Consider the following 27,206-nt stretch of genomic DNA (forward strand, 5'->3'; position numbering starts at 1 on the left):
ATGTGAGGTTATCTCATCATACAGAAGAGAAAGGGGAATAATTATACAGTCATGTGTTGAGCTGACAAAGCTTTGACCTTCCTTAAGTCTAGTTGTGCTGCTTATTAGTTTGTCTTTTGACATAGGAAGAATGGGGGGAGGATGTGTTTTGAGATCTGCCCACAACTAGGTTCTAGTTCAGACTGCCTTTCTCAATAGCCATGTTTCCATTATGCACATGTAAGGGAAATGGTACAGGCATACTCATCTGTTGGAAGTTGGTTTTCAATAACATTCAGTGACTGGAAAATGCAGTCATTTTTTTACATGAACAATTATATTATTCAGGTCAGATTTGTTTGAAAAGTGAGATTATTTTATTCTTTACAGGAAGTAAATGAAGGAATTCAAGCTCTCTCAAATAGTGAGGAAGAGAAAAAAGGGGTGGCAGCAGCACTGCTTGCTCCGCTATTGCCTGAGGTAATAAAAGAGGAAGAAGAGAGATGGAGAAGAAAAGTAATTTGTAAAGAAGTAGATCCAGTTTCAGAAGTGAAAGAAACAAGTACAACAGAAGAAACAGCAACAATAGTAAAGCCCCAGGAAACTGTATTGGACAATATGGAAGACCCTTCTCAGGAGGATCTTTGCAGTGTTGTTCAATCTGGAGAAAGTGAGGAGGAGGAACAAGATACCCTTGAACTAGAGCTCGTTTTGGAAAGGAAAAAAGTAAGTTTTGAAATTTTAGCTAAGGTGTATTTTCTTCCCTCAGTACTATCATACTCTGGGGTCATTGGGCATAAATTGCAGAACACTTACTGGGATTTTGTTTTTCTTATCTTTTCATCTAGATATGTTTAAGCTTATGCAATAAAAACCTGAATTATTGGAATTGTAGTTGTTTTGGTCCCTGACACTGTTTTTTTGGTAGCTGACAACCAGTAAAGACTGACATTGTCCTAATTAATTTTTTTTTTTTTTTAATCAAACAAAGTACAAGTTGACATCTGCTTATCAGCCATGGCATATCTTGTTTGCATGTTAAATGGACTTTGTAAGAACAGAATTATAAGGAACCCATAGTTTTATGTGCTTTTTTTAAAAGGGAAAAAAATCACCATCTTTTAAAACTATATGGTCCAAAGAAAACTTTCCTGATTGAAAAGTTGACTTTTGCCTATTTTCTGCCCTGATTTTCTTTGAAAAGTTTCATCTACTGCCACCTTGAGTGAAGGAAAATCATAACGTGTTATAACAGTAATATCTCCTTGACATTATGTAGAGAGATTAGCAAAGTTAAGCTTTGTCTATTGTGTACACGTATTGCAAAGGATCTCTAGAACCTATCTCCTTCAAATCCATATTTATTGCCTATAATCATGAGTCAGTATTTATTGAGTAACAGTTGAATATGGAGCATAATGTTCAGCTATCATGGAAAAATGTGCTAAGAAATGCTTCCTGTTCTCAAAGGATTTAAATTTGGAAAACACATGGCTACTTGCAGACATTTTAACACTACTAACAGTTAATGACACTATACCTTTATTTTCATGTTCTTTGTAGGCAGAGTTGCGAGCCTTGGAGGAAGGAGATGGTAGTGTGTCAGGGTCTAGTCCATGTTCTGATATCAGCCAGCCAGCATCTCAAGATGGAATGCGAAGACTTATGTCTAAAAAAGGGAAATGGAAGATGTTTGTTCGAGCTACCAGTCCAGAATCTACCAGCCGGAGTTCTAGCAAAACTGGACAGGAGACTCCAGAAAATGGAGAAACTGGTAATTCGTGCTTTACATTAAACTAGAGATGAAAGATGTGAAAGGAAATTCCTTCATTTTCCTTTTTTGTTTTTGTTTTTGTTACTGTTGTTTTGTTGGGGTTTTTTTGTTTTGGTTTGTTTGTTTTGTTCCCTCTTCTGCAAAAAAGGGGGACAGCACTTTACCCTTTTAGAGAAATGCTGGGAAGGAAGCTTCCTTTCACTTCTCTGAACCTTTTCCTGTCCACTAATGGAAGAGTTAAGATTCTGAAAGGATGGCGTCCATTCATTTGGGTATTCACTATTGACTGAAGGTTACTTCTCCCTCAGAAACAGAAAAACAAGATTGGATCCTTTCCCTCCTTTCTTACTCTCTTGCCATACTAATTTCTTTTTGTTTGTTGTTGTTGTTGTTAGTCCTCATCCGAGGATATTTTTTCCATTTATATTTAGGGAGAGTGGAAGGGAGGGGATGACACAGAGAGAGAAACATCAATGTGAGAGAGACCACACCAATTGGTTGCCCCCTAGCACACGCCCCAATAGAACTGGGGATTGAGCCTGAAACCAGGTATGTGCCCTTAACTGGATTCTAACCCGCAACCCATCAGTCTTTAGGCCAACACTCTAACCCACATGTGTCAAACACAAGGCCCGCGGGCCAAATCCAGCCCACCAGGCCTTGCAATGTGGCCAGCACCGCGCTGTCATCACTGCACTCCGCTGTCAGTTTATGACATTGTCAGTTTATGACTGTTCAGTAAACCATTCGGCCCGCGATTTAGGCTGGATTTTAGATTTTGGCCCCTTCTCTGATTGAGTTCGACACCCCTACTCTAACCACTGAGAAAGCCAGCTAAGGACACAATAATTCTTGATCTGTATAATACCATCTGCTCTCCTTACTTGGTTCACTGTTCCCAGTTGGTAAGCAGGAAAAGCTTTGACCACTTCTAGCAAGTTTCCCAGCCTGGTTGGCTATATAGATAGGTTTGATGCTGTCATTAGGACTCAAGTTATCTTCATTCACAGTAATGCAGAAGAGATCCGGCTACATTTTCCAATCTGTTATCAGAGCTAATGTTTTTATGCCCATTTGCCCCTAATTTTGTATATAGAAGAACAAGAAGTAGAATTCTAAAAGAGATCCCTTTCATCTTTTCGCTATTCTCGTTCCATATTCCTTTATCTACATATATATTCTAGACCTTTTTTACATTTGAAATTATGTATACATGAACATATTACCATATGGATGAGATGAGATTAGCCCTACAGATAGTTAGGCAACATAATTTTTCACTTAAAACATGGCTTGAAAATAATGGTTTTTAACCACAAAGTGGTATGGATGTCTGTCTGGGTTTTTTTTTTTAATATATACTTTTATTGATTTCAGAGAGGAAGAGAGAGAGAAAAACATCAGTGATATGAGAGAATCATTGATAGGCTGCCTGCTGCATGAGACTGCAACCCAGACATGTGCCCCCATTGAACTATGATCTGGTTTGGAAGTCAGTGCTCAACCACTGAGCCACATGGGCCGAGCTTGATGTCTTCATTTACGTTTAACTCTTCCCCCGTTAATGGACAATTTTTAAAAGTTTGTATTAAAAGGGAGAGAAACATCAGTGATGAGAGAGTATCAGTCATTGATCTACCTCCCGCGTGCCCACAGCGGGGATCAAGCCCTGACCCTCCCAGTTCACAATTTGAGCCAGGCTCAAATTTGATTATTTTAAAAAGTGGTTTTCATGACTGAAAGAACTACATTTTATATGGGGATAAGTTGTTAAGCAGGTGTTTTGAAGCAAGCCTAACAAAGAGTTCATATCTGTTATTATTTTTTAATCCTCTCCTAAGGATATGTTTTTTATTGATATTTAGAGATCAAGGGAGGGAGAGAGGGAGTGAGAGAAAAACATTGACGTTGCCTCCCATACACACCCCACCTGGGATCTAACCTGCAACCTTTGTACCCTGACTGGGAATCGAACCAGCTATCTTTTGATGTATAGGTGACACTCCAACCAATTGAACCATACTGGCCAGGGCTAATTTTTTTTAAAATTTATTTTAGAGAGAGAAACATTGATTTGTTGACCCATTTATTTATGCATTCATTAGTTGCTCCTTGTATGTGCCCTGACCAGGATTGAACCCGCAATCTTGGTGTATTGGGATGATGCTCTAACCAACTGATGTACCTGGCCAGGACTAGAGTTCTTATTCTTTACAACAAGTTGGTGGTAAACCTGTTCTTTTGAAGATTCCCATTACTAACATAATCAGCACCAACCAGAAGAGTAGATTGGTCCAATACAGATTATTTACAGGTCTTAGCCAGATCAGAAAGGAAGTTATTAGGTAGTTTACAATGCTGCTCTGATTTTGAAAACTTTTTGGCCAATGGGTGCAGCTCACTAGTTATTAACCAGGAAGTCATAGTTTCATTCCCCATCAGGGCACATGCCCAGGTTATAGGCTTCATCCTCCAGTAGGGGGCGTGCAGGAGGCAGCCAATCAAAGAGTCATTGATGTTTCCCTTCTCTAAAGTCAATAAAACTTTTTTTTTTTTTTTTAAATAAAATACAGTCTTTTTTTCAAAGCTCACTTGATAAAGAGCCCTCAGGTATTCTGAGTTTGATAGCTTTTGTAAATAAGTGAATTTGTGGTATTCTGGAAGAGAAGATTAGAAAAGATTAATAAAGGAGAAGGAAACTACAGAGTAATGTCTTAAATTTGATTCATAGGCCCATTTTAAGGTGGTTAGAAGGGATAAAGTTTTTTTGTTTTATCAAGATAATAGGCTTATAAGTTATTAGGGCTTTTTTTGTTGTAATCCTCACCCAAAGATATTTTTCTTAGTGATTTTTTTTTTTTAGAGAGAGTGGAAGGGGGGGGAGAGAATGAAACATTGATGTAGGAAAGACACATCAATTGGTTGCCTCCCTCACTCGCCCCAGCTGGAGCTGGGGATTGGACCTACAACCCAGGTATGTGTCCTTGACCCAAAATCAAACCCACACCTTTCGGTGCGTGGCTGACACTTCAGGCACGGAGCCAAACTGGCCAAGGCATTAGGGCTTTGACAAATAAGAAACACGAGCAAGAGAGAATTTGTAACCTTTTTCAGATCTCTCTTCTACAGGGATAAGAAAATGTTTATGGGGCTCTACCACTATTGTCCTTTTGAATTAATTTTATGTCTTTTTTTGTTGTTGCTTTTTGTAGCAATTGGTGCTGAAAATTCAGAAAAAATAGATGAGAATTCAGACAAAGAAATGGAAGTAGACGAATCTTCAGAGAAAAATAAAGTACAAACAGCACCTAAAGTAGAAGAAGAACAGGACTTAAAAGTATGTATATATATTTCTTAATGTAACTTGACAAATATTTTTATGGTAAATTGGCTAACCATTAAATTACTTTCTATTAGCAAGTAGTAAAAGTAACCTTTATCTCCTAATCTAAATCATCTACTCAGGTGAAAAGGTCATATTTAAGACTGAAATAAGGAATTATAAGACTGGCTTTATATAGATAAATTATCTAATAAATTCTTTTTTATATATATATATTTTTTTATTGATTTTTTTACAGAGAGGAAGGGAGAGAGATAGAGAGCTAGAAACGTCGATGAGAGAGAAACACCAACCAGCTGCCTCTTGCACACCCCCTACCTGGGATGTGCCCGCAACCAATGTACATGCCCCTAACCGGAATCGAACCTGGGACCTTTCAGTCCGCAGACTAACGCTCTACCGCTCTACCGCTGAGCCAAACTGGTTTCGGCATCTAATAAATTCTTAATTACTTTCTTACAAGAAGCCTCCTTTAGAAAGCAATAGCTTATCAAATACAGTTAAACCTCGGTGTTTTGTTTTGTTTTGTTTTGTTTTTGCTAAAATGAACCTTTGTTATACATTTATAGTAGCCCCTTGTGTTCTCATGCTTTCTTGCCAGATGCCTTGGGAACAGCAGGTGCTTTCTGGCCTGGGGCTTTCGGACCCTTTTGAGCTTTTGGAGGCGCTGCCTTCTAGCCAGCGAGTTTCTGAGCGGGAACCTTCTGGGCTGGAGCCTTCTTTCCTGCAGCGGTCACCTTTTTTGCTGGAACTTTTGCAGCAGCTGCAGCTGCACCTTTAGCAGCAGCAGGTGCTTTTTTGGGAGAAGTTTTTAGGAGAGCTGCCTTTTGAAGCTTCTTAACTTCAAGCTTGATTATTCAGTTCCTCATTTTCTTTGCCTTCATTACTTTGTAACGATCGAAATCTGTCATCTTGGCTTTCTTTTCTCTGGCTCCGATGCCCACTTTGTATTGATATCTGCCTTCTCCCAGGCTTGTCGGACATACTTCTGGCGGGCACTGTGTGGGAACTTTAGGATGAAGTTAGTGAGCTGCATGCATTTGAAAGGCATAGCCTGTCTCCTTACTTGAGTGCAAGGTCCATCAACCAAAGCCCAGTTCTGATCGATTACATCTACGATCGCAACCAGCTTCCCCACATGAGACCCAAAGGAGATGTTGGCGGCGCTTGGCGAGAAGGGAACTCGGTTCTTGAGCTTAAATCCATCCTGGAAGGCATCTCGGGAAGCAATTTGTTGGAAAACCAAATCATTTTTTTCCCATTAGATATAATATAAATTGAGCCTGACTGGCATGGCTCTGTGGGGTCATTGAGTTAATCTGTTCCAAACCCCCAAATGACTCCCTGTTTTAACCTTTCTTATATATAGTACATATCTGATGTACTGTTTAATCTATAAACAAACATTTATTTTCTTAAATGTATCGATGCCCCTACCTACTCACCTTAAATCACTTTTAGTATTTGGTCCAGGGATGTCTTTCAGGTCATCATGCAGCATCTTTAACTGGCTCATATATCACTGCCTCCAAAATGGCTTGTCACTGGTTAACTGCTTTTCCTTTATCCAAATCAACAACAGTTTTTCTACCTCTTCAATTGTCTGTGATCATTATTTCTTCCACACCCTTAACAACATTAGCACTCATGATGGCTTCTTTATGTTTTAAAATTGTGCTAATGGTTAATTTGCAAGCCATAAAAGCATTCTCTCTTTTATTGGTTGTCTGAGATACTTTTTATCATGCTGCGAGTTATCAGCTTGAAAGGTACAACTTTGGTTCAACAACCAAGATATTTGTTCTGTGAACAACTTGGCCAAGAACACCCGAATTATTTTTATTGATTTCAGAGAGGAAAGGAGAAGGAGAGAGAAACATCAATGATGAGAGGGAATCATTGATTGGCTGCCTCCTGCACGCTCCCTACTGAGGACTGAGCCTGAAACCCAGGCACGTGCCCAGAAGGGGAATCTAACTATGACCTCCTGGCTCAGCCCGAGCCACACCAGCCAGGCTGTAATTGTAAAGGCTTCTCTAGATTGGAAGTACAAAAGAGACTAAAAGTCATAAATTTAATTTCTACATGAACTGCATGTCCTTACACAAAGGCAAATTTTCTTCCAATGTCATTTCTAGTAGGAGAATTGGGCTATATTAAGTATGTGGCTATTTAGAGTTGGTCTCTTGGGAAAACCAGTTAGCATATTCTTTTGACTTGAAAGAGTTTATCCAATTCCTAGCTAGTGTACTGCCGTGTAGAAGGGATTGGGAGAATTAATATCTTTCAATTTGTGGTCAGTATACACAATAATGGATAAATGATAGTATGAACAATATCAAGAGTTACATCATTTCAAATCTGTTTTCAACTGTTGAATTCCATGTTGTGTTAGAGCAGGTACTCACTTAATTTCTCTAAACCTTCTGTTACTATTCTTCATTTTATTGGAGTTATTTTGCTATAAATTATAAATTTATCTTCTGCAAAACTATTTGGATGCAGCTACTTGAGAAAGACTATATAATTTATAGGCAGACCCATATTTTTAGTGTCTATAATAAATACAAAATTTGATTTTATTACAGAAAATACTGCTGATTCCATTTTTATTTTAACTTTTTTTCTTTCCTGCATTACAGTTTCAGATTGGAGAACTAGCAAATACCCTGATGAGTAAATTTGAATTTTTAGGCATTAATAGACAGTCCATCTCCAACTTTCATATGCTGCTCTTACAGACTGAGGTAATTAGCAATTTTTGGTATAGTCAATGTTTAAATGAAATGCTACAAGTAAAGAATCTGTCTTGTATATGTTTTAATTCTGAATTTGAATGTTTAACCTTGATGCATATTTTAACTGCTAACCCAGGAAATAAAACTATGATTAGCGAAAGCAAAATATAATTATTAAGATGAATACTGAGAGTTTGTATATAATGATGATGCTTATATTCACTGCCTTCAGTAGTTATATATGTTTTATTTAATGTATTGGGGTAACATTGGTTCATAACACATTTCAGATATACACCTGAAAGGGCATATAAAAACTGAAATTTTAATACAGATTTCTTTCTAGTAAATTAAAATTCTTCATAATGATCCAATAAGGTTATATTATTTTGAAATTATTTTATAAATGTTAAAGCATTAAAAATCTATTTAAAAAGAAAAGTCATCAGTTATATTTGTAACCAGCATACTATACAAAATGGTAGGGTAGGATTAGATAATGAACTCCTTTAGGAAGCTGACTTGTTTTCCTAAGAACTGAACCTTTACTTTGGTTAATAACATTGCTAAACTGAATGATCTATCTATCCAAAATTATTGGGGAACCAATCTTTATATAATCTAAAGGAGAAAACCGAAACTGCCGCTCATTTTCACAGGACAGGAGAGTTGGCAGTGTAAAAACATACTGGGGTCCAATCTCATTTTTCAGAACACTGCAGACAAACGATATTTTAGGTAATTAAGATGGATTTTTGTTGTTGTTCCTCTTTGGTTTACTCCTGCCACAGTACAGTAATACAGTCACAGTCTAGAAGACTCGTATCCTTCTTATCTCTATCTCCAGAAAAAAATAAGTCTTTTAACACTTACTGCTGTTGGTTGATTTTAGACTCGGATTGCAGACTGGCGGGAAGGGGCTCTCAATGGAAACTACCTTAAACGAAAACTTCAGGATGCAGCAGAGCAACTAAAACAGTATGAAATAAACGCCACTCCTAAAGGCTGGTCCTGCCACTGGGACAGGTACGCACTCTTCTCCCCTTTTCACCTTTCACCTTTGACATCTCAGACATGATTTGTGATCACCACCACCTGACAACATGACAGCCTGTCTGGAGACTGAGAGCAGCTGCAGTTAGCGGTGCTTGGCAGGCAGAGCACCACAAGCGATTACAGAGTTTGCGCCAGCCACGCGTTGGAGAAACAAAAATCAATGTTTAAAGTGTTCCATGTAACGGATTTTTTTCCAAGATCGGACAAAGCTGGTTTACTCTCCAGAGTGTTGCACGGAGTAGGGCGGGCTTGGGGTTAAGCGCATGCGAGAGCTCTGTGCGCTTTACAGGACCTCTGGAAGCAACTACTCCTGATTAACCTCGGTGAAGTTAAGGAAAGCTTCATGGTGAAGATGTGAATGAAGAACAAGATTACTATCTTCTGCCAGCAGGTCAGATGAAAACATTTCTTTTTATATTTGGCTTTTCTTGATTTTTTTTTTTCGTTATTTGAAATCTTTGCTCTTTTATTTTTCAGCTCCCAGATACTCTCCCTCTCTGTAGCTTTCACTGTGTTTGGTATCAAGAATATGAAATGTGAATTCCACGGTCCAAGAGGGGAAGAGTCACCTTTCGCAAACTTCGTTGTTCTCTTCTTTGGAAGGGAAATTAATGTTCTAGGAAATTGAGTCCCTCCATTAATGACACTTTGAATAGCATTGGCAAAAACAAACAAACAAAACTGAATATGAGAGGTGTTTTCTAAGTCATCTGTTGGAGTTGAGAGGGCTCAGGGCTGTATTCACAGAGCTGCTGGCAGTGCAAATAGCTTTGAATTTCCTTGGTTCTCCATCCACAAATGTCAAAGCTCTTTGTTGCCTTTGTGAATAGCAGTCCATTAAGAAGAGGTTCGTCCCTGTGAGAGCAGACTGCTGTCCTGGGACAGGACCAAATGCAAGTGTCTTTGTAGGAGGAATGGGTCTTAAGACATGTGTGTTTTTTTTTCTTGTAATTTAGGGATCATAGACGATATTTCTATGTAAACGAACATTCGGGCGAGTCTCAGTGGGAGTTCCCAGATGGTGAGGAGGAGGAGGAAGAAAGCCAACCACAAGAAAGTAAAGAGGAGACTCTTCCTAAACAGACCTTGAAAGACAAAACTGGCACTGATTCAAACTCTGCAGAATCCTCTGAGAATTCCACAGGTGGGACAATTTGCCCTGTACTAATTGGAGAGAAATTAGAGGGGAAAAAGACTTGTATTGAGATCATTAAAATAGGAAATAATTTAAATCATAACAAGTTTTTAATTCAAAACTAGTGGCTTGACCTTAAAAAAAAAAAAAAATTGCAGAAGTTATACTGAAGAAAACAAAGACAGTGACTGATTGGAAATCAGCATACCATTGATAAAAATGAAATGATGAGCCAGTGTATTTTTATTTTAAAATGCTGTCCCATAACCACTCTCTCATGTCACAGACAAATTGTGGATTTCCAATAACGGAATGCTAATTAATGCTAAGGGACTAGATTGTTGAATATTCGGAGTAATGTGAGATTTGTTCCACCTTTCTGTAGACTAGTATATAAGCTCCACTTATTAAAAATAATCCTATAAGGCCGAAACCGGCTTGGCTCAGTGGATAGAGCGTCAGCCTGCAGACTGAAAGGTCCCAGGTTCGATTCCAGTCAAGGGCATGTACCCTCGTTGTGGGCACATCCCCAGAGGGGGTGTGCAAGAGGCAGCTGATTGGTGTTTCTCTCTCATCGATGTTTCTAACTCTCTATCGCTCTCTCTTCCTCTCTGTAAAAAATCAATAGAAATATATATATTTTTAAAGTCCTATAAGAAGGGTAGTTGTTACAAATCATGATTTGAAGAAATGATGTGAAATTAGGACCATACTTGTTCCAGAGAAACAAAATAATTTATCATTGAAAGTAGTCAACATTCTTTTATAAAGTAATCAGAATGACTTAACCCATTTAAAGTACTGTCAGAGCTTTTCACTTAGGTACAGAAGTCCTCACTTAACTCTTAGATAAGTTGTTACTTTAAGCAAAACAATGTATAATGAAATCAGTTTTACCATAGGCTGATTGATTCAGCAAGGGTTAACTTCTTATATCATCTCATTGACGTTATAACAAAATGAGGTAATTTGAGGACCTGCTGTACATTGAAAGGAGTAGTGGAGCTTCCATAGTTCTTCAGTCTCTCTGAGAATCTGATAGCTCTTCTAAGAGTTGTGGCTTGATTTCCACGTTATGGAAGGTGATACATATTTTTTCCCTTAAAGTCCATCTTGAAATGACAAAAATAAGTGAATAATGAAACATCAAAACTAATTAACCTTTTGATCTAAAAAAATTGGTAGCTATTTGTTAAAATGATGGCCTATGAAGGCAAAAGAGAAGAGCGGTTTCTAAAGTAATAAACCTTGGAAGATAAAAAGATACGGAATTTGTTGGAAAATTAGGGAGTAAAGAGCTGAATTTTTTTGTCCACTGCTTATCAAAAATAATGCTTTGTATTGCCTAATCTCAGTAGAAAAGTTCTGATGATGTAGCAAATGAAACTGGTCATAATTTTAATTTCTTAAATAGTCTAGGAATTGTTATCAGATCACTCTAAATAAAAAGCCAATATCACTTCAGTGATAATTTTATAACAGTAAAAGGGTGGTTTTATTCTACCTTATTTTTCAGAAATACATTTTCTCAAGTTATGGGGTATTTTATAATACTTACCATTTTACTTTTTTCCCGTTCTTTTGGTCACAGTGATAGATAGATGATAGATAGATAGATAGATACATAGATAGATAGATAGATAGATAGATACTTAGATACATAGACAGACAGACACACACAGGGTCTAATAAGTTGGTTTCATTGTTTGCTTTTTTTTTTTTTTAATAATTCGTGAACATATGAGATGTAGTGATGGTTCTGGGAAGGTGATTCCACTCCTGACTACTGTCTGATGTCCCTTTTTTGTATGATCCAAAGCTAGATAGTCTAAAATGACCACCTTAGAGTTAGGTAATAAGTTATTTTCTCTCTCTTTTTATGACACACCTAGTTGGAAGACCTTGAGATATTTCTATCCGATTAAAATAAAACTAAGTTAAACTGTAAGAAAAAACCAGAGATAGACCATCTTATGTTCTTCAGCATCTTTATTGAGAGAATCACTAAAACCATATGGTAAACTTGATGTAAAGAGAATCCACGTTTGTATTTAGGCCTTTAGGATTTAAAAGCAATACTGATCACTATTTTAAGCCTATAAAGAAAGTTTCTAATATGTGCTCTTCATCAGTTTAGCAGTGGTTAAACCATCTTTTAAAGAAGAAAAAATTACTACACTGTATAGAGGAAAAAAGTTCCAGAGTTCTATTTATTTTAATCCTTGTTTGTTGGTCAGTGTTTGAATTTAACATGTCACTAAAGATGAGCAATATTTCAAGATAACCCAGTATGTCTGTCTTACTGGACTTGTGTCACTTAGTTTAAATATATCTGCTTTTAAAAAAAAAAAAAAGTCTCTGTGGGACCTGTTATTTATATAATAACTTGTTGCTTTACATTGCTAAACTGTAGGCCTCTTGGCTCAAAATACTAAGCAAAATTTTATCTTTAGGAGAATACAGAAAAACAAAGGAGGTCTGCCCATAAGTAAAAATAAAGATGCGTAGAAAAGATATGTTCTTAAATAATTTAAAATTTGTATCCCCTGCACTATTCTGTCTTTAAGCTTACAGCTTTTTAATCTGTTAGCATATAATAAAAGCTGTGTGTACCATTTTAATCTCTCCTCGGACTTCAGACTTACATGTTCTCTTAAATGGCAAAAGAGATACCAACTAGTTTACATTTAGAAATGAAGAAAAGCGTTATGTAATATATCCATGAATATTCAAACTAGATTTTTTTAAGTTCTTTGTATTTAAGCTAAAGAAGATCTTGAATGTTAAGACACAGCTTTTGTTTTAAGTAAATGTATTGATAGTTTGGGATTCAAATATTAACTCTAAAAGTGCTCTTGTTCACGGCAAAATTTATCAATATTAGTTTGCCTTATATTCACAAAGTTTAATTCTGATTAACTTTGGGAGTCCTGAATCACATTAGTAATCTTGAACCCATGTTTTCTTGAGCTCTTCTGCACAGCAACATATCACCATCATTACTGTATTGGCTGGCAATGCATTATGCTTCTAGGATGAGAAATCTGCCATTCTATAAAATTTGACATTTTTATTTACCAACCATATGTTGTGGTTGGTTTACAGAAGGAAGTTTAATAATGTTTATTACCTTAGTTCTTATGTAATTAGGATATATTATTAGAATATAGTCCTACCAAGACTTTGTCTAAAAGTTAGTGTATAAGTTTATATTAGATATAATCAAATACAAGTTTAATGATATATTTTGAAGTCTTAAATGACATACTTGAAGTCTTTAGCTAGAAAACTGCATTTCTGTTTTCTGATGAATTTTTTCAGTGCTCTTTTCCTTAGTAAACAACTCTAATTACAATAACCATGTGAATCAAATTCTTAAAGTGTCATTTTTCTGATCCATGAAAAGTAAAGTTATTATAAAAGCCAAATGGTTCATGGTCACTTCGTTGAATTTCTATTGTAGTGTATTTTGAGCACAGTACAGTAAAATGTCTTATCTTTGTCCCAGAGCCTTTTATAATAGACCTAATATCTAATCCACTGCTTTTGACCAGGAAATTTAACAGGTACCTGCATCTGGATCTCTACTCCAAGAGAAGTGAGATTTATTTGAGATTTCTAAAGCTCTTGGACTCTTGATATTTCACCAGGAAATCTTGATAAAAATAGCACTAGACTAGGAGTAATAACTAGCCACTTAGAGCTGTATGATCTTGGGCAAATTTTTTCCTTCCTGGGTTTCATTACCTTTAAAAGAGAAGGTTGAACTAGATGATTCTCATGTCTCTTCTACTCCTAAATTCTATGATTTTTAGGGAGAAAATCCCCTTCAACATTCCTGGGATATAGATCTAATAGTTTCATATATTGTGAAACTTCCCTATTGACGATAAAGAGGGATGGGGAAGGCTACAAGTAAGTATATCCTCCTATTTTCTCTAATCCTTAAAGCATTTCCCAGCAGAGAAAGGAGAAAGGACGTAGTTAACTGGATTTTGCAAAAACAGAGGAAAGCTGATCCTACAGCTTTTCAGCTGTTATTTAACTCAGACTTCAACAGCAACTTCAAATTCTCTGCATCTTCAAACCTTGAGAATTTACTCCCCTAAATTTCCCTTTTCTCATCACAGAAATAAAATTACCCTCCCTGATTTGTGTTGCTGTGATTTAACAAATGAGTACAGTTCACACAGAGATGTGAAGGAATGATAGGTTTGACAATAGCACCTTGCAAATGGATTTTTATAACTTTAGTAATCCACATTAATTAAAATGGATAGAATTTGTGTGGGTGTTCTGGGTTATCCTCAAATACTTTTTTAGCTCACTAAAAATACACTGACTCAGTACTGCAAATGGGATCACTCCTCGCTCCTTAGCTTTAAAAGTAAAAAGAACCTAGAGTGTTGTCTTCTAGTTGTGGTTTGGTGGGGGTTTTTTTTAATGATTTTAGAAAGAAGAAGGCGAGGAAGAGAGAAAAACATTTGTTTTTGTTCCACTTATTCATGCATTCATTTCTTGAATCTTACATGTGCCCTCATCGAGGATGCAACCTGAAATGTTGGTGTATGGGACAGTGCTCTAACCAGCTCGAGCCAGGTTGTGTATTGAAATCTAGTGTAGGTTCAGATGACTGAATTTCTCATTGGGTTGATATGATGTGCTTCACTTACTTATTCATAAATCTGGACCCAAAGAACAAAATTAGAATTTCATAGCTAGGGTGAGTGTTTATAAATTTATTTTTCCATGAAAATCATTTTGAACTGAGTTATTTAGTATTTCAGTGGCACCAGTGTAGAATAGGTCTGTGGGTCAGATTTTGTCTCACCAGTCAATTGCGCATTTCTATAAATACGGAATTTTTGTCTTGCCTTTTCCCTGACTCCTGTTTGGTTTTTTAGGTTCTCTTTGTAAAGAGTCCTTTACTGGTCAAGTGTCGTCTTCATCACTCATGCCACTTACTCCATTCTGGACCCTCCTTCAGTCAAATGTGCCTGTGCTTCAGCCTCCATTACCTTTGGAAATGCCACCACCCCCGCCTCCACCCCCGGATTCTCCTCCGCCTCCCCCGCCTCCCCCGCCCCCTCCCCCTCCTCCTCCCCCACCTCCTCCTCCCGTAGAAGATAGTGAGATCCAGGAGGTAGAGATGGAGGACGAGGGAAATGAGGAGCCTCCTGCCCCAGGAACAGAGGAGGATACTCCATTGAAACCTACACAAACTACAATTGTAACTAGCCAGGTGAGAATACCATTTGACATCCTAAAGAGTTTCCAGGGACTGGGGCATAATTGACACCATGTTCTATTTTAGAAGAGGAGGTTTAGGGCCTTTTGCAGCACTGACTAGGATCTTTTGCATTTCAGAGTTCAGTTGATTCTACCACCTCTAGTTCTCCTTCCACTAAGGCTGTAAAGAGAAAAGCTACAGAAATTAGTACTGCAGTAGTTCAGAGATCAGCTACCATTGGTAGTTCTCCAGTCCTGTACAGCCAGCCAGCTATAGCTACAGGTAAGCATTATGGTTAAAATGTTTTCCTCGATGTATTATATCTTTGTTTCCAGAATTATATGTCATAAAGAAATTTTAATGGGTTTTCACTGCAAAGACTATAAGTGTTTCTTTTCATTTGATAAAAACTTTAGTTACTATTAACAGTTTGGTATGTCTCCTTCCAGAGTGTTTTCTGTGCATTTACGTAACATTGATTTTTGTTTTAAGTACTTTAATGCTAAAGTACTAAGAAATTAATATTTTGCTACCAGAAAATGTAGCTTGCTTGTTTGTTTATGAAAAGATATGTTATGTTGATCTACAAGTTTCTTGGTTCCCTTTTCCTTTTTTCTTGTTTTTGGCCTTTGTCATAAAGTTTCATTGTATGGTTTTCATGTTAGGTCATCAGGCAACAGGGACTGGACAACCATCTGCAGGGATTGGACACCAGGCAGTATCATCAGTTAGCCATCCAGCAACAGGAATAGCTCATCAAGCCAGAGCAATAAGCTTGCAGTCAAATTACCTAGGACTGGCATCAGCTTCTGCAATTATGAATTATGCTGAATGTTCTGTCCAAATGGCAGTGGCTGCTCCCACATTGCAGCCAGTACCGGCTCGAAGTGCTGTGCCTACAACTGCTGTTGTAGAACCGCCTCTGCCTCCGCCTCCGCCACCTCCATCAACACCACCACCACCAGCTCCCAAAGTGCCACCGCCTGAGAAGACAAAAAAAGGAAAGAAAGATAAGGTATAGTCAATCTCCCTTTTAGTTTTTATTTGAAAAAAAATGTCCTATTAAGATGGTATTTATATAAAATTAACCATTTTAAAGTATACAATACTATAGCTTTTAGTACATTTGCAATGTGCAACAACCACCTCTCTCTAGTTACAAAACATTTTCATCACCTCAGCTTAAAACCTTGTGCCCTTTTAGTAGTCATTCCCCATCACCTCTTTACCCAAGTCTTTGGGAACCTCCAGTCTGCTTTCTGTCTCTGTGGATTTACCTATTCTGAAATCATTAATATGTGACCTTTAATGCCTGGCTTCCTTTACTTATTAGCACAATGTTTTCGAGGTTTATTTATGTTGTATAAACCTTAGCTTGTATTAGTATTAAAACTTCATCTTTTATAGCTGAGTAAGGGTTCTTATGTGTATATAACACAAATTGCTTATCCATTCATGCATTGATGGACATTGTTTTACTGCCTTTTAGCTATTATGAATAGTACCGGTATAAATGTGCATTTGAGTACTTGTTTTCATTTCTTTTGAGTATATTGTAAAGGGGATCACCATAATTCTGAGGTGAGATAAGGGCTACAGTTCTGAACTCCATAGAATTAAAGAGACTAAAGGAAATTTTTCTGATCTGATTTCATAAAATAGCTACATTTACAGTTTTTAGATTTATAACCAAGCATTAAGTTTATAATTGGTAGAAATCTTTGGTGGCAAAACTGTATAATGGTATTTATTTTGTTTTTCTGTTCTTTTGGTTTTCAAGTTTACTTATTCCTTAGCACTAAGAAAAAATCCTAATGTCATATGGAGGACTCATTTTCTTATTTTATGTATTAAATTCCTTCTGACCTTTAACCTTTGTTATAGGCAAAGAAGAGTAAAACAAAAATGCCATCTCTGGTAAAGAAGTGGCAGAGCATACAGCGTGAGTTAGATGAAGAGGAGAACTCTAGTTCCAGTGAAGAGGACCGGGAATCAACTGCACAGAAGCGAATTGAAGAGTGGAAACAGCAGCAGTTGGTCAGGTAAAAGAAAAGAGACCAAAAGAGGGTGGGGTGGGGTGGGTTGTGATTAATTCAGAGAAACATTTATCTATAAAAATTATGGCTTGGCCTTTTTCAAAATCAGAACTATCAGAATTGTAATACTTTGTCCCATCAATTGCTCATCTTATGCAAAGGACTGGTTTTTAACACTGAGCATACTTTCCCATTTACTTATGGATCCAGTAGACCCTACACATATTTTTTTTTCCATTTTATTTTACATACTAGAGGTCCAGTGCACAAAATTCATGCGGGGGCACAGGGGTCCCCTCAGCCTACATTGGGAGAAGGTGCAGGCCAGGCCATGGGACCCCACCAGTGCATGATCAGGGTCAGGGAGGGATGCAAGAAGGCTCCAGGGGTTTCCGGCCGGTCTCCCTCAGTCCTGATCAGCTGGACACCAGCAGCAAGCTAACCTACTGGTTGGATCATCTGCCCCCTGATGGTCAGTGCACATCATAGCAAGCAGTTGAGCACTTTTAGCATAATCATTATCAATACTAGAGGCCCGATGCATGAAATTCATGCAAGAGTAGGCCTTCCTTCCCCCTGCTGCTAGCACCAGCTTCCGGACTTCCGATCTAATTAGCATATTACACACTAGAGGCTCAGGGCACAAAATCGCATGCATTGGCCCGCCACTGCTTGTGGCGCCGCTCACCTGCTGCCCATCTTGCTGCCATTGGAGCCTGTGGGCCACGGGGGCGGGACCAACAGGTACTCAATGCACGTCATGGTGACCAGTCATTTGGTTGTCTTGATCATCACGGACACTGGCTTTTTATATATATATAGATTACACTTCGATTAATTGAATGGACAAAGCGGACACTTAGCATATTAGGCTTTTATTATATAGGATAATTTACCAAGGTAAAAACAACAGGAAAGGGAGAACACTTTATTAGAAATTTTAATAAGGCCCTAGCCAGTTTGGCTCAGAGGATAGGCCTCAGCCTGTGGACTGAATGGTCCTGGGTTCAGAAATTTTAATAATAATTTACACATACCCTGTTTGCCCGAAAATAAGACAGTGTCTTATATTAATTTTTTCTCCCAAAGTTTCGCTAGGTCTTATTTTCAGGGGATGTCTTATCTTTCCATGCACTAGGTCTTATTTTCGGGGAAACACGGTAGTTAACCCAAATTTGCATTCCTTATTTTCCTGGTTTTGAAAGGTATGTACACTGAAATGAGCAACATTCTCCTAATGTTTTTCAATTGTCATGTATAATCTGGACAATACTTTTTTCATAAATAGTGATGCCAAATTTCAAATTCACCTCTGATAGGTCTAGCTTATTATTTATGGTTCTTGCTCTTGCAACATCCGTAAACACAGTACATATGAAAACATTTGGAAATAAAATTGTAATGTTAAAAAAATATATACAAAGTAAACAGTATCATGCTTTATGTACTCACTAAAAAAAAATTTGAGAGAAGAGTCATTCATTGCTTCATAATTGAAAACTTTTTTTTTTCCCGATAAATATATATCAATTGAATGGTCATTCCAGTGGATTTGTTTCTAAAATATCTACTTCTCTCCAATCACTGCACACTTGCTTTCAGCATTTGTCTACTTGAGAACCCTATCAAATAAATTTCAGCATGCAGCATCAGAAAACAGGAAATATTCCTGCTACATCTTTTTAGGAAATCTAGATGGCCCAGGTTCATATTATAAAATACTAGATTATGAAATTGAATCTAGTGCTGCTCTCTGTCTCTTTGCATTCATCTTATACTTGTAAAAGCAAAAAAATACTGCAAATGTCTCCGAACTTCATTTTTTACTTCCTTGAGAGGTGATGCTCTATTTTTGGCAACATCATAATAAAACTGAGGGATGGTGTTAGTGACTATTTCGCTTTTGCATCATCCTCATAGGTGATTCTATTCAGTTTTTTTTTTTTTTTAACTCCTTTTTATTATTGCTGGGAATTGAATGATGAATTCCTATAAGATGAAATTAGGAAATGATTTAAGATGATGGGAGGCAATCAGAATGATCTTGTAATTTATCTAAATTATTTTAGATTTATAAAAGCATCCAGTGCACCCATTCTGATCATTGCAAGATAGAATATGAGCTTTAATCTATTTTTTAGATGACTAAGTTATGAGTTATCAATCTTTACAAATAGAACTGATCAAAAGAGAATTTCTAAAACATTAGGTCCAAAGGTCCCTTATGGTATATTGAAGGTTAAATATATCTTCCTTAAAGAATCATAACTCCTAGTGGCCAAGAGAAACTTCTATAAGAATGTTTTGTTCCTTCAGAGTGACTTTAATGGTTGTTGGAGATATATAAAAATAAAATGTTTTATGTCTTTTGTTGACCCATCAGAAGAAATTTGATAAAGAATTTGCTGGTACTTAGCTAAGAAACTTGGAGCATTTTCATGAACATAGATGTGATAGGTCAGATTTTCAGTTTCAGTTAAAAGGGTTTTTTTTATTTGCTAGTAATAAACAGATTAATTATTTTTCTTCCCAATGAAGTACTCTGTTTTTTGCTTTCACAGTGGCATGGCAGAGAGAAATGCTAATTTTGAAGCCCTTCCTGAAGATTGGCGAGCAAGACTGAAGCGAAGGAAAATGGCTCCAAACACATAATATTTTTTAAAATTAAAAAACAAATGTTTATTGGGCGTGTATGGATGTGTGTGTGTGGTGTGTGGATGTGTGTGTTCAGTTCAGAGTCTTAACCTGTTTTATGTTGTCAATAAACCATAAATGTTATGAGGGAGAACATATGAATTTTGAATTTCCTGGCCAAGAACATAACACCTGTAGAGTTTTCACATTTGGGAAATGAAATTTTCTGCTTTGCTGAAGGGTAAGGTGACTGCTTTGACCTGGCTGAGTTTGTTCACACGGACAAACTCAACTTGTTAAGTATATTAACCTCATCACTCTGGATCATGTAGCTTACGAGTGGTTAAGTTTTTTAGAGGACACTGACAGAAAGTGAAGGATTTTCCTGCCTAATGGAGGCTCAATAAGTGTTCCTATATGGTTCTCTCTCATTAACTTCTCCAGAACAAGTGCAATTAAGAAGGAAGCTCTGTATTCTACCTTGCTTAACTGGGATTATCAGATCTTTCTAACCTCTTCCTCCAGTCTGCCACCCTGGAGTGCTAGGAAAAATCAAGTTGTTTATCATGTGCTGATAGATGGCCACTCTTTTCTATCTCACACGTTCTAGAATTGAAAGCTGTCATTTCATATACCAGATGAAATATTTAAATTTCAGCACAGGCAGCAGCAGCAAGCTCAGGTCTTTGATCTTGAGAATTTCCCTCCATCTGCAGCAGTAAATGGAACAAAAGCCACTTGTATGTGTTGATATTGTCTCCATTGTCTTATTCCAAAATTCACCTCCCTTTTCATGTGTGAACGTGTTTTCCATAAAATTCCAGTATTTAAAAAGCAGTTTACTGTTCTGTATTTTCTATTGTATCACAATCAGGTAAAAGTCACTTTAAACTGAAGAAAAGGCAAATTGTGTTTTAAAACTCTTTGTATTTCTCCAGTTTCTGACCTTGTAAATTTGTATATATACACTAATAAAGCTTTTTTTATACTTCTGATTGTCCTTTTGCTCTTGTAAACCTGTTACTTCATGATTATGTAACCAAGACTTATTTGAAATCAATCAATCTTAGTTTTTTCTAATATGGTAGAGAGGCAAACATTAAAAGAACAGCTCTAAAAAAAAAAAAAAAAAAGCAAGATCTTGAATCTGAAGATGGGCAGGATTAGAAAAACACTTCCAGTACCAGAAGATGCTGTGTGTCTTCAATTTTGGAGCTTGTACTCTATATTAGCTAATGTTTGACCTACTAAAATCCAGTGCCCCTGACCATGAATCAAACCCAGGAACCCTTCTATTTGTGGGCCTACACTAGCCGCTGAGAAAAACCAGCCAAGGCTAAATGTTTTTTCTTGTAATTGCTTAGAGCAAATTTCTACAATAGAAATAGAGGCTTGTCAACTAGCTGTTAAATTTCTTGTCACTATCCTACCAAATTGATATTTTTAAAAATCTGACGGTCAAAATAGGTGGGTTTAATTAAACTTTATATTTTTTGTAGAAAGTTTCTTTTAAATATTTTTCATTGATTTTTTACTTTTTATATGTTTTCATTGATTTCAGGAGAGATGAGAGATTCATTAATCCTCTGCCTTCTGCATGCCTCCTACTGGGGATGGAACTGGCATCCCCCGCAGGTGCCCTGACCGATAATCCAACCTTAGCTCCTGGGCCACACCTGCCCAGTGAAAGTAATTTCTCACTTCCGGCGTTGAGCTGGCTTTCCTTGTTACCTAATGGAACAGCAAAGAAGTGTGGAGTACGACTACAGGCTTTGTATTTCAACCCAATTACCACTGATGTACCCAAAAGCCGGGCGCGACAACTTTCCCTTGGGAGGCGGGGCCTCGCTGCCCGGAAGCGCCCGGCCGCCCCGCCCTCCGGCTTTGGTTTCGTGGTTGCTAGGCTACCGGCGTCCTGGCCGGAAGCGGTGGCGGCTGAGCGAGGTTGCCTCTGCCCCGTGCACCGCTGGCATCTGTACCTGCTGCGCCGTGGCCTCCGCCTCGCCGGGGACCTTCAGCGGAGCCGGGAATCCTCCTCCTCCCCCACCACCACCCTCCGGGAAACTGCCCCGCACCCTTTGCCCGGACCAGGAAGCCCTGAACCCCTGAATTTCGGGCCTCTGACTTTTCTTTTCCATCCCCCCCCCCCCCCCCCCCCGAGATAACTTTTTCTCGCTTGTTTCACTATCTCGCGGCGCCTTTCTGCTTGCGGAGAGGAAAGCATGGGGCCTGCAAGCGCACGGGGGCCTCGGGAGAAGGCTGGGAGTCGCGTCGCCCTGCCCCGTTTCTCAGGTACGCCTCCGGCCTCAGGATGGGGACCACCAGCCGGTCCTCCCTGGGGGAGCAGACACTGAGTGGGCAGGAAGAAAGGAGCCGTGGGGCAGGGTTTCCCAAAACCGCGGGGGAGCTGCGGGAGCAAAGGGTGGGCATGGTGACCATCGGCAGGTGTTTCAGTCGTCCTGTTCTGGTTCTTCAGCTTCTGCTGTGTAATCAGCTGCCCTTGTGGAACCCCGGCCAGGGTTGTGGCTGGATGCCTGTGTGACTGACTGCCGTTCCGTATGTCATACAGAAGCAACATGTTCCCAGCACTGGAAGCAGAGCTAAAGCAGAAGGTCGGTACACACCCCTTTCCGGGAACTCCACAGACATCCAATACTAGGTCAGAAGGTATATTCTGGTGGCTCCTTTTTCTAGCTGGAGTTATTGATTTCCTGAGACAGAATGTTTTGTACGAATACCTCATACCTGGTTTATTTACAGAAGTCAAGTATACTGCCCTCTGCAACAGTGCTTGCCTACCTTTTGCTAAGAGTTCAGTACGATTTGAAAGGGCTTTCCTGATTGAGATGGCCTTTCCTTTCACAGACTCTTCCTGATCCCTATGAAGTCTTTATGTACCATCATCTCCAGTACTATGGCTACTTCAAAGGTAATATCTTGTTCTTATCCAGCACCACCTTGCCTGGGTTCATGAAGGCAATTGTTTCATTAACTGGGAGAGTCATGCTAGGATAAAACTAATGATGAATTTTTCCAACACTATTACTGAAAAGTATCCCTTTCCTCATTATCTGTTCGTCTACCCTTACACTAATATCACTCTTTGTTCATTCTACCATATGGCATGAAGACAGTATTTTTGTTTTTGCTTTAAATGTTTCAATATGCTGTATTGTGTCTTGGTTATTCTTGCCTTTTTATATAGTCTTAGAATTGGCCTGTGATGTTTTAAAAAAAAATTATTGGATCTATAAAATCTAATTTCACAAGAACTGAGAATTTAGCAATATTGGGTTCTCCAATCTCTGAATATAGTCTAATTCTTCATTTATTTAGGTCTTCCTTAATTTCTCCCAATAAAGGTTTACTAGTATAGTGTTTTCATAATGTTCATATTTTTATGCTGTTGAAATGGTATCTTTTTAAATTTTGGTTTTTCTAACTTTGCTCCTAGTATTTAGAAATAAAATCAAGTTTTATATTGATTTTATTTCTGTTAACCTTGTTAAACTTTTCTATTTTTTAAAAATATATTTTATTGATTTTTTTTACAGAGAGGAAGGGTGAGGGATAGAGAGTTAGAAACGTCGATGAGAGAGAAACACGGACCAGCTGCCTCCTGCACACCCCCCACTGGGGATGTGCCCTCAACCAATGTACATGCTTTTGACCAGAATCGAACCTGGGACTCTTCAGGCCGACGCTCTATCCACTGAGCCAAACCAGTTTCGGCTAAACTTTCCTATTAACTATTTCACTTTTTAAGTGATTACTAAGTTGTTGAAAACTGAATTTCCAGTTTGCCAGACTCAGCAGAGCCCTCAGGACAGAGCAGCTCCACTGCCACTTGCAGTACCAGCCTTCACGTGGCTGTGGCCCTCTTGGCTGCTCTCATACTAGCCGCTACCCCGTCTTTCTGCCTCCCAAGCCCTTTCTCCTTCCACTACATCATGCTGCCTCTCAGGTCTCCTCCTCCCTGTAAAGCGGAGAAAATGATGTTTAACTCAAGTAAACGGAAATGTGAAAACTCTTTGGAACATGAGAGGCATTCATTGTAAAGGCCTGTGGCTGTGGGGGTTTGGTAGTAGTGGTTCGAGGATGTACCTGGATGTTAGGGGTGGTAACTAGCCTTCCTGCGCGTGTAATTTAAACTGCCTTTTCTTAGCTGGAAGAGGCAGTGTACCAAGCTCTGCTACGCACCAGCATGTTCGGAAGAATAATCCCCGAATTGTCTTGAGTGACTCCTTTAGGGGAAGAGATGATTTGATAGCAGACCACCTGGAAAAGGAGAACCTTCTATGTGAGTAAGACACAGTGTGTGTGATCCCCAGAGCCCTCGCTGCCCTGAGCAGCTGCTCTAGATGTTCCGGAGAACGTGGTCTATTGTAGAAGCCAGAGGAGCAGCCTTGGCCACTGCTTCTGCCATCACTCAAAAATGTTCCCTCTAGATCTATTTTGTATTGTAGGTTTAAATGAAAATACTACACATTACCTTCCTCCGATTTGTTGGAAAATTTGTTAAAACTTTCTGGTCAAGAGTTAGAACACTGATTTTTCACACAGGTTTGATGGATATATTTGTTAAGGCCCTTTGTGAAAGAGTGGTGGAAACCAATTCCAGCGTAAGCAAAAATAATTTGTAAAGGTATTCCACAGGTTTCTTCTAGAATCCAAGGGCAAGAATTCAATAGATTTTTCCCCCACTTTAAATACATATTCAACCAAAGATCAATTTGCTTCTCTTTACTCCATATCCTCCCTGCCCCCAGCCTAAGTTACCATCATTTCTCACTAGTGAATATATGCAGATATTCTTACACGTTCTAATTATTTGTAAGTGCTCAATAAATGCTAGCATGACCTTTGAATTTTTTCTCCAGTTTCTGGATTAGGGTTTAAAAAAAAAAAAAAAAAAAAGAGTGTGTGAATTTAAATCATACTTTGAAGGTACTGCTAGACTGCTTTCCAGAATGATTGCACCAATTGGGCTTCTTGGCAGCAGTGTCTGAGAGTATCTATTTACTTACACTTTTGCCAGGATGAGTGTGCAAACCTGTAAATGTTTTTTCCATTAGGTAAACTGGCGTCTGCTTGTCATTTTGGTTTACATTTCCTTATGAGTGAGATTGAAGAGCTTCACCATATTTTAAAATCTTTATTGGGCCCCACCCCACCCCAATTAAACAGTGAAGAAAAGATTTAGATACAGACGTAGTGGGGGTGGGAGGAGGGAAAGGGGCAGAGAAAAGAAAGACAAACCGTGCCTCCTCCTCCCTCTTTTTAGGCTCTACCTGTCTATCCTCAGCTGTGCATCAACAGGCAGAAGCTGTGAGCAAAGGTATTTCATGTCCCTCCAGCCCAGAAAACGCAAACCTCCTCTGTGGGAACATGTCTTCACCGCCTTCCTCTCCCCACCAGAGCTGAGAACCAGCACCCTGAGGGGCCTTGGCTCCTTCCCCGTTATTTTCTGTCTTTTCATTCTTCCTCTCATTTCCTTTCTTTTTCTTTCTCCCCGAAAGCCTTTCTTTCCCTCCCTTCTTTCTCATTCTCTACTTGCCAAGACCTCCTCTCTCTCCCTCCTGACCATTCACACTACTCTCCCACTTCCCGTCTCGAAGTCGCTGTCCTTGGAATGGTTATATTTTGAATTTGAAATTTAATTTGCAGATTGTTTTTAATAGTTTTATGTACATTTTTCTAAAATGCTAATGGGTGAGTTGAAAGTTCCGTCTCTTGCCTCTCACTAAACAAAAGTAATAGAATACATTAAATAACTTTTTATTCATTTGCAGCTCACTGTTGAGATGTCTTAAATACATTAGATTTTTTTTTTAAACACAAAAATGTTTCTTTTAATTTATTCTTAAAACTTCACACTTAGCGGACTGAAAGGTCTCAGGTTCGATTCCGGTCAAGGACATGTACCTTGGTTGTGGGCACATCTCCAGTAGGGGGTGTGCAGGAGGCAGATGATTGATGTTCTCTCTCATCGATGTTTATAACTCTCTATCCTTCTCCCTTCCTCTCTGTAAAAAATAAATAAAATATAATTTAAAAAAAAAAAACTTCACACTTAAATATTTAATAGACTGTGTCAAATTTTAATTTGATTTTTATCATTTCTATGCCATCATCCTGGACTAAATCTCTTTGAAGGAAAAATATGTGGTTGGATTGCACATCTGTGTTTTTTTGTTTGTTTGTTTGTTTGTTTGTTTGTTTGTTTTGAGAGAGAGAAAGAGAGAAAATGGAAGGACAAGAGGAGGGGAAGAGAGAGAAACATCAATGTAAGAGAGACACATGGCTTGGTTGCTTTCAGCACATGCCCTGACTTGGGTCAGGGATCAAGCCTCCAACCAAAGTAGGTGCCCTTGCCAAAACCAGTTTGGCTCAGTGGATAGAGCATCGGCCTGCAGACTAGAGGGTGCCAGGTTTGGTTCTGGTCAAGGGCATGTGCCTTGGTTGTGGGCACATCCCCAGTAGGGGTGTGCAGGAGGCAGCTGATCGATGATTCTCTCTCATTGATGTTTCTAACTCTCTATCCTTCTTCCTCTCTGTAAAAAATCAATAAAATATATATATATATATATTTTTTTTTTTTTTTAAAAAAACAAACAAAGAAAAAAAGTAGGTGCCCTTGACTGGGAATAGAACCTGCAACCCTTCTGTCTGCTCTAACCGCTGAGCACCAGCTAGGACTGTGCTCATATTTTAGTAATGCTTAGAGTTACTTAGTGGTCTAGTTGATCAGTGAGGTTCCCAAGGAAGAAAGAAGCCATTCACTCTTTCCCTTGCCCTTTGGCAGATTCCTTTATGCTGAGTTCATCACTGCTCAGGAGCAGACTCTTTCTTCACGATGATTTTGGTGAAGTAAGGCCATGTCTTCGAGAACCCCAAGATCTCTTTGACTTTTACTCTTGCTCCGTGCCACTGCAGGCTCCCAGGTGGCCGATAGAATGCGAGGTCATCAAAGAAAGCATTCATCATATTGGTATGTGACTATGTATCATGGTCTTGCTGTTCTGGTAGACTTTATTACAAAACCTCATAGTTTTAAGTCCTGTGTGCTAAAGTACAAGGCAGGACGGATTCAACATCTCTCATCTCACCCCAAAATGATTATCTCACCCTGGGATATTGAAATACACTCACTAAAGTCAAAAGTTACACTAATTTGTAAATTAGAATGTTTCAGAGTCCATTAGAATGGAGGATACCTTATTAGAGGCCAAAATATATTCTTACTTAAATCTGTTTTCTAGATTATTCCCCTCTCAGTAT

The 27,206-nt window shown here is 38.4% G+C and overlaps 2 protein-coding genes and 2 pseudogenes across 11 annotated transcripts in view; 2 read left to right on the forward strand and 2 right to left on the reverse strand.

Annotated features, from left to right (window-relative positions):
* FNBP4 (formin binding protein 4) overlaps positions 1 to 20,920 on the forward strand; it is a 31,615-nt gene extending 10,695 nt beyond the window's left edge. Inside the window, exons 7-17 of one of the 5 annotated variants that reach the window (XR_014795961.1) lie at positions 370 to 705; positions 1,543 to 1,753; positions 4,966 to 5,090; positions 7,739 to 7,843; positions 8,727 to 8,860; positions 9,180 to 10,034; positions 14,930 to 15,267; positions 15,393 to 15,537; positions 15,921 to 16,270; positions 17,140 to 17,297; positions 19,853 to 20,920. Coding sequence is in view for 1 of the 5 variants with exons in the window: in XM_084894820.1 (XP_084750946.1) it covers positions 370 to 705; positions 1,543 to 1,753; positions 4,966 to 5,090; positions 7,739 to 7,843; positions 8,727 to 8,860; positions 9,847 to 10,034; positions 14,930 to 15,267; positions 15,393 to 15,537; positions 15,921 to 16,270; positions 17,140 to 17,297; positions 19,853 to 19,943 (2,181 nt within the window). In the remaining 4 variants the exon portion in view is untranslated. Of the gene's footprint in view, positions 1 to 369; positions 706 to 1,542; positions 1,754 to 4,965; positions 5,091 to 7,738; positions 7,844 to 8,726; positions 10,035 to 14,929; positions 15,268 to 15,392; positions 15,538 to 15,920; positions 16,271 to 17,139; positions 17,298 to 19,852 lie in introns of those variants that run through there. The other 4 variants (XM_084894820.1, XR_014795962.1, XR_014795964.1 and 1 more) reach the window with 4 other exon arrangements.
* Positions 1 to 27,206, reverse strand: part of LOC311628097 (small ribosomal subunit protein eS24-like) — a 210,116-nt pseudogene that overhangs the window by 134,055 nt on the left and 48,855 nt on the right. The gene's annotated exons all lie outside the window — the stretch shown is intronic.
* Positions 5,626 to 6,597, reverse strand: LOC311627595 (annotated as a pseudogene). Its single transcript has 2 exons — positions 6,542 to 6,597; positions 5,626 to 6,343 (listed from the first exon to the last, which is right to left on the reverse strand). The product of its transcript is annotated as an uncharacterized misc_RNA (transcript).
* The window catches only part of AGBL2 (AGBL carboxypeptidase 2), a 35,070-nt gene continuing 29,695 nt past the window's right edge, over positions 21,832 to 27,206 (forward strand). The window contains exons 1-6 of one of the 4 annotated variants that reach the window (XM_084894830.1): positions 21,832 to 22,217; positions 22,402 to 22,537; positions 22,791 to 22,854; positions 24,091 to 24,225; positions 25,210 to 25,263; positions 26,731 to 26,916. In XM_084894830.1, the coding sequence (XP_084750956.1) occupies positions 22,484 to 22,537; positions 22,791 to 22,854; positions 24,091 to 24,225; positions 25,210 to 25,263; positions 26,731 to 26,916 (493 nt within the window). In that variant the 5' untranslated portion in view covers positions 21,832 to 22,217; positions 22,402 to 22,483. Of the gene's footprint in view, positions 22,218 to 22,397; positions 22,538 to 22,790; positions 22,855 to 24,090; positions 24,226 to 25,209; positions 25,264 to 26,730; positions 26,917 to 27,206 lie in introns of those variants that run through there. The other 3 variants (XM_084894831.1, XM_084894832.1, XM_084894829.1) reach the window with 3 other exon arrangements.

Source organism: Pipistrellus hanaki, assembly GCF_964339955.1.
Source record: "Pipistrellus hanaki genome assembly, chromosome: 9".
NCBI lineage: Eukaryota > Metazoa > Chordata > Mammalia > Chiroptera > Vespertilionidae > Pipistrellus > Pipistrellus hanaki.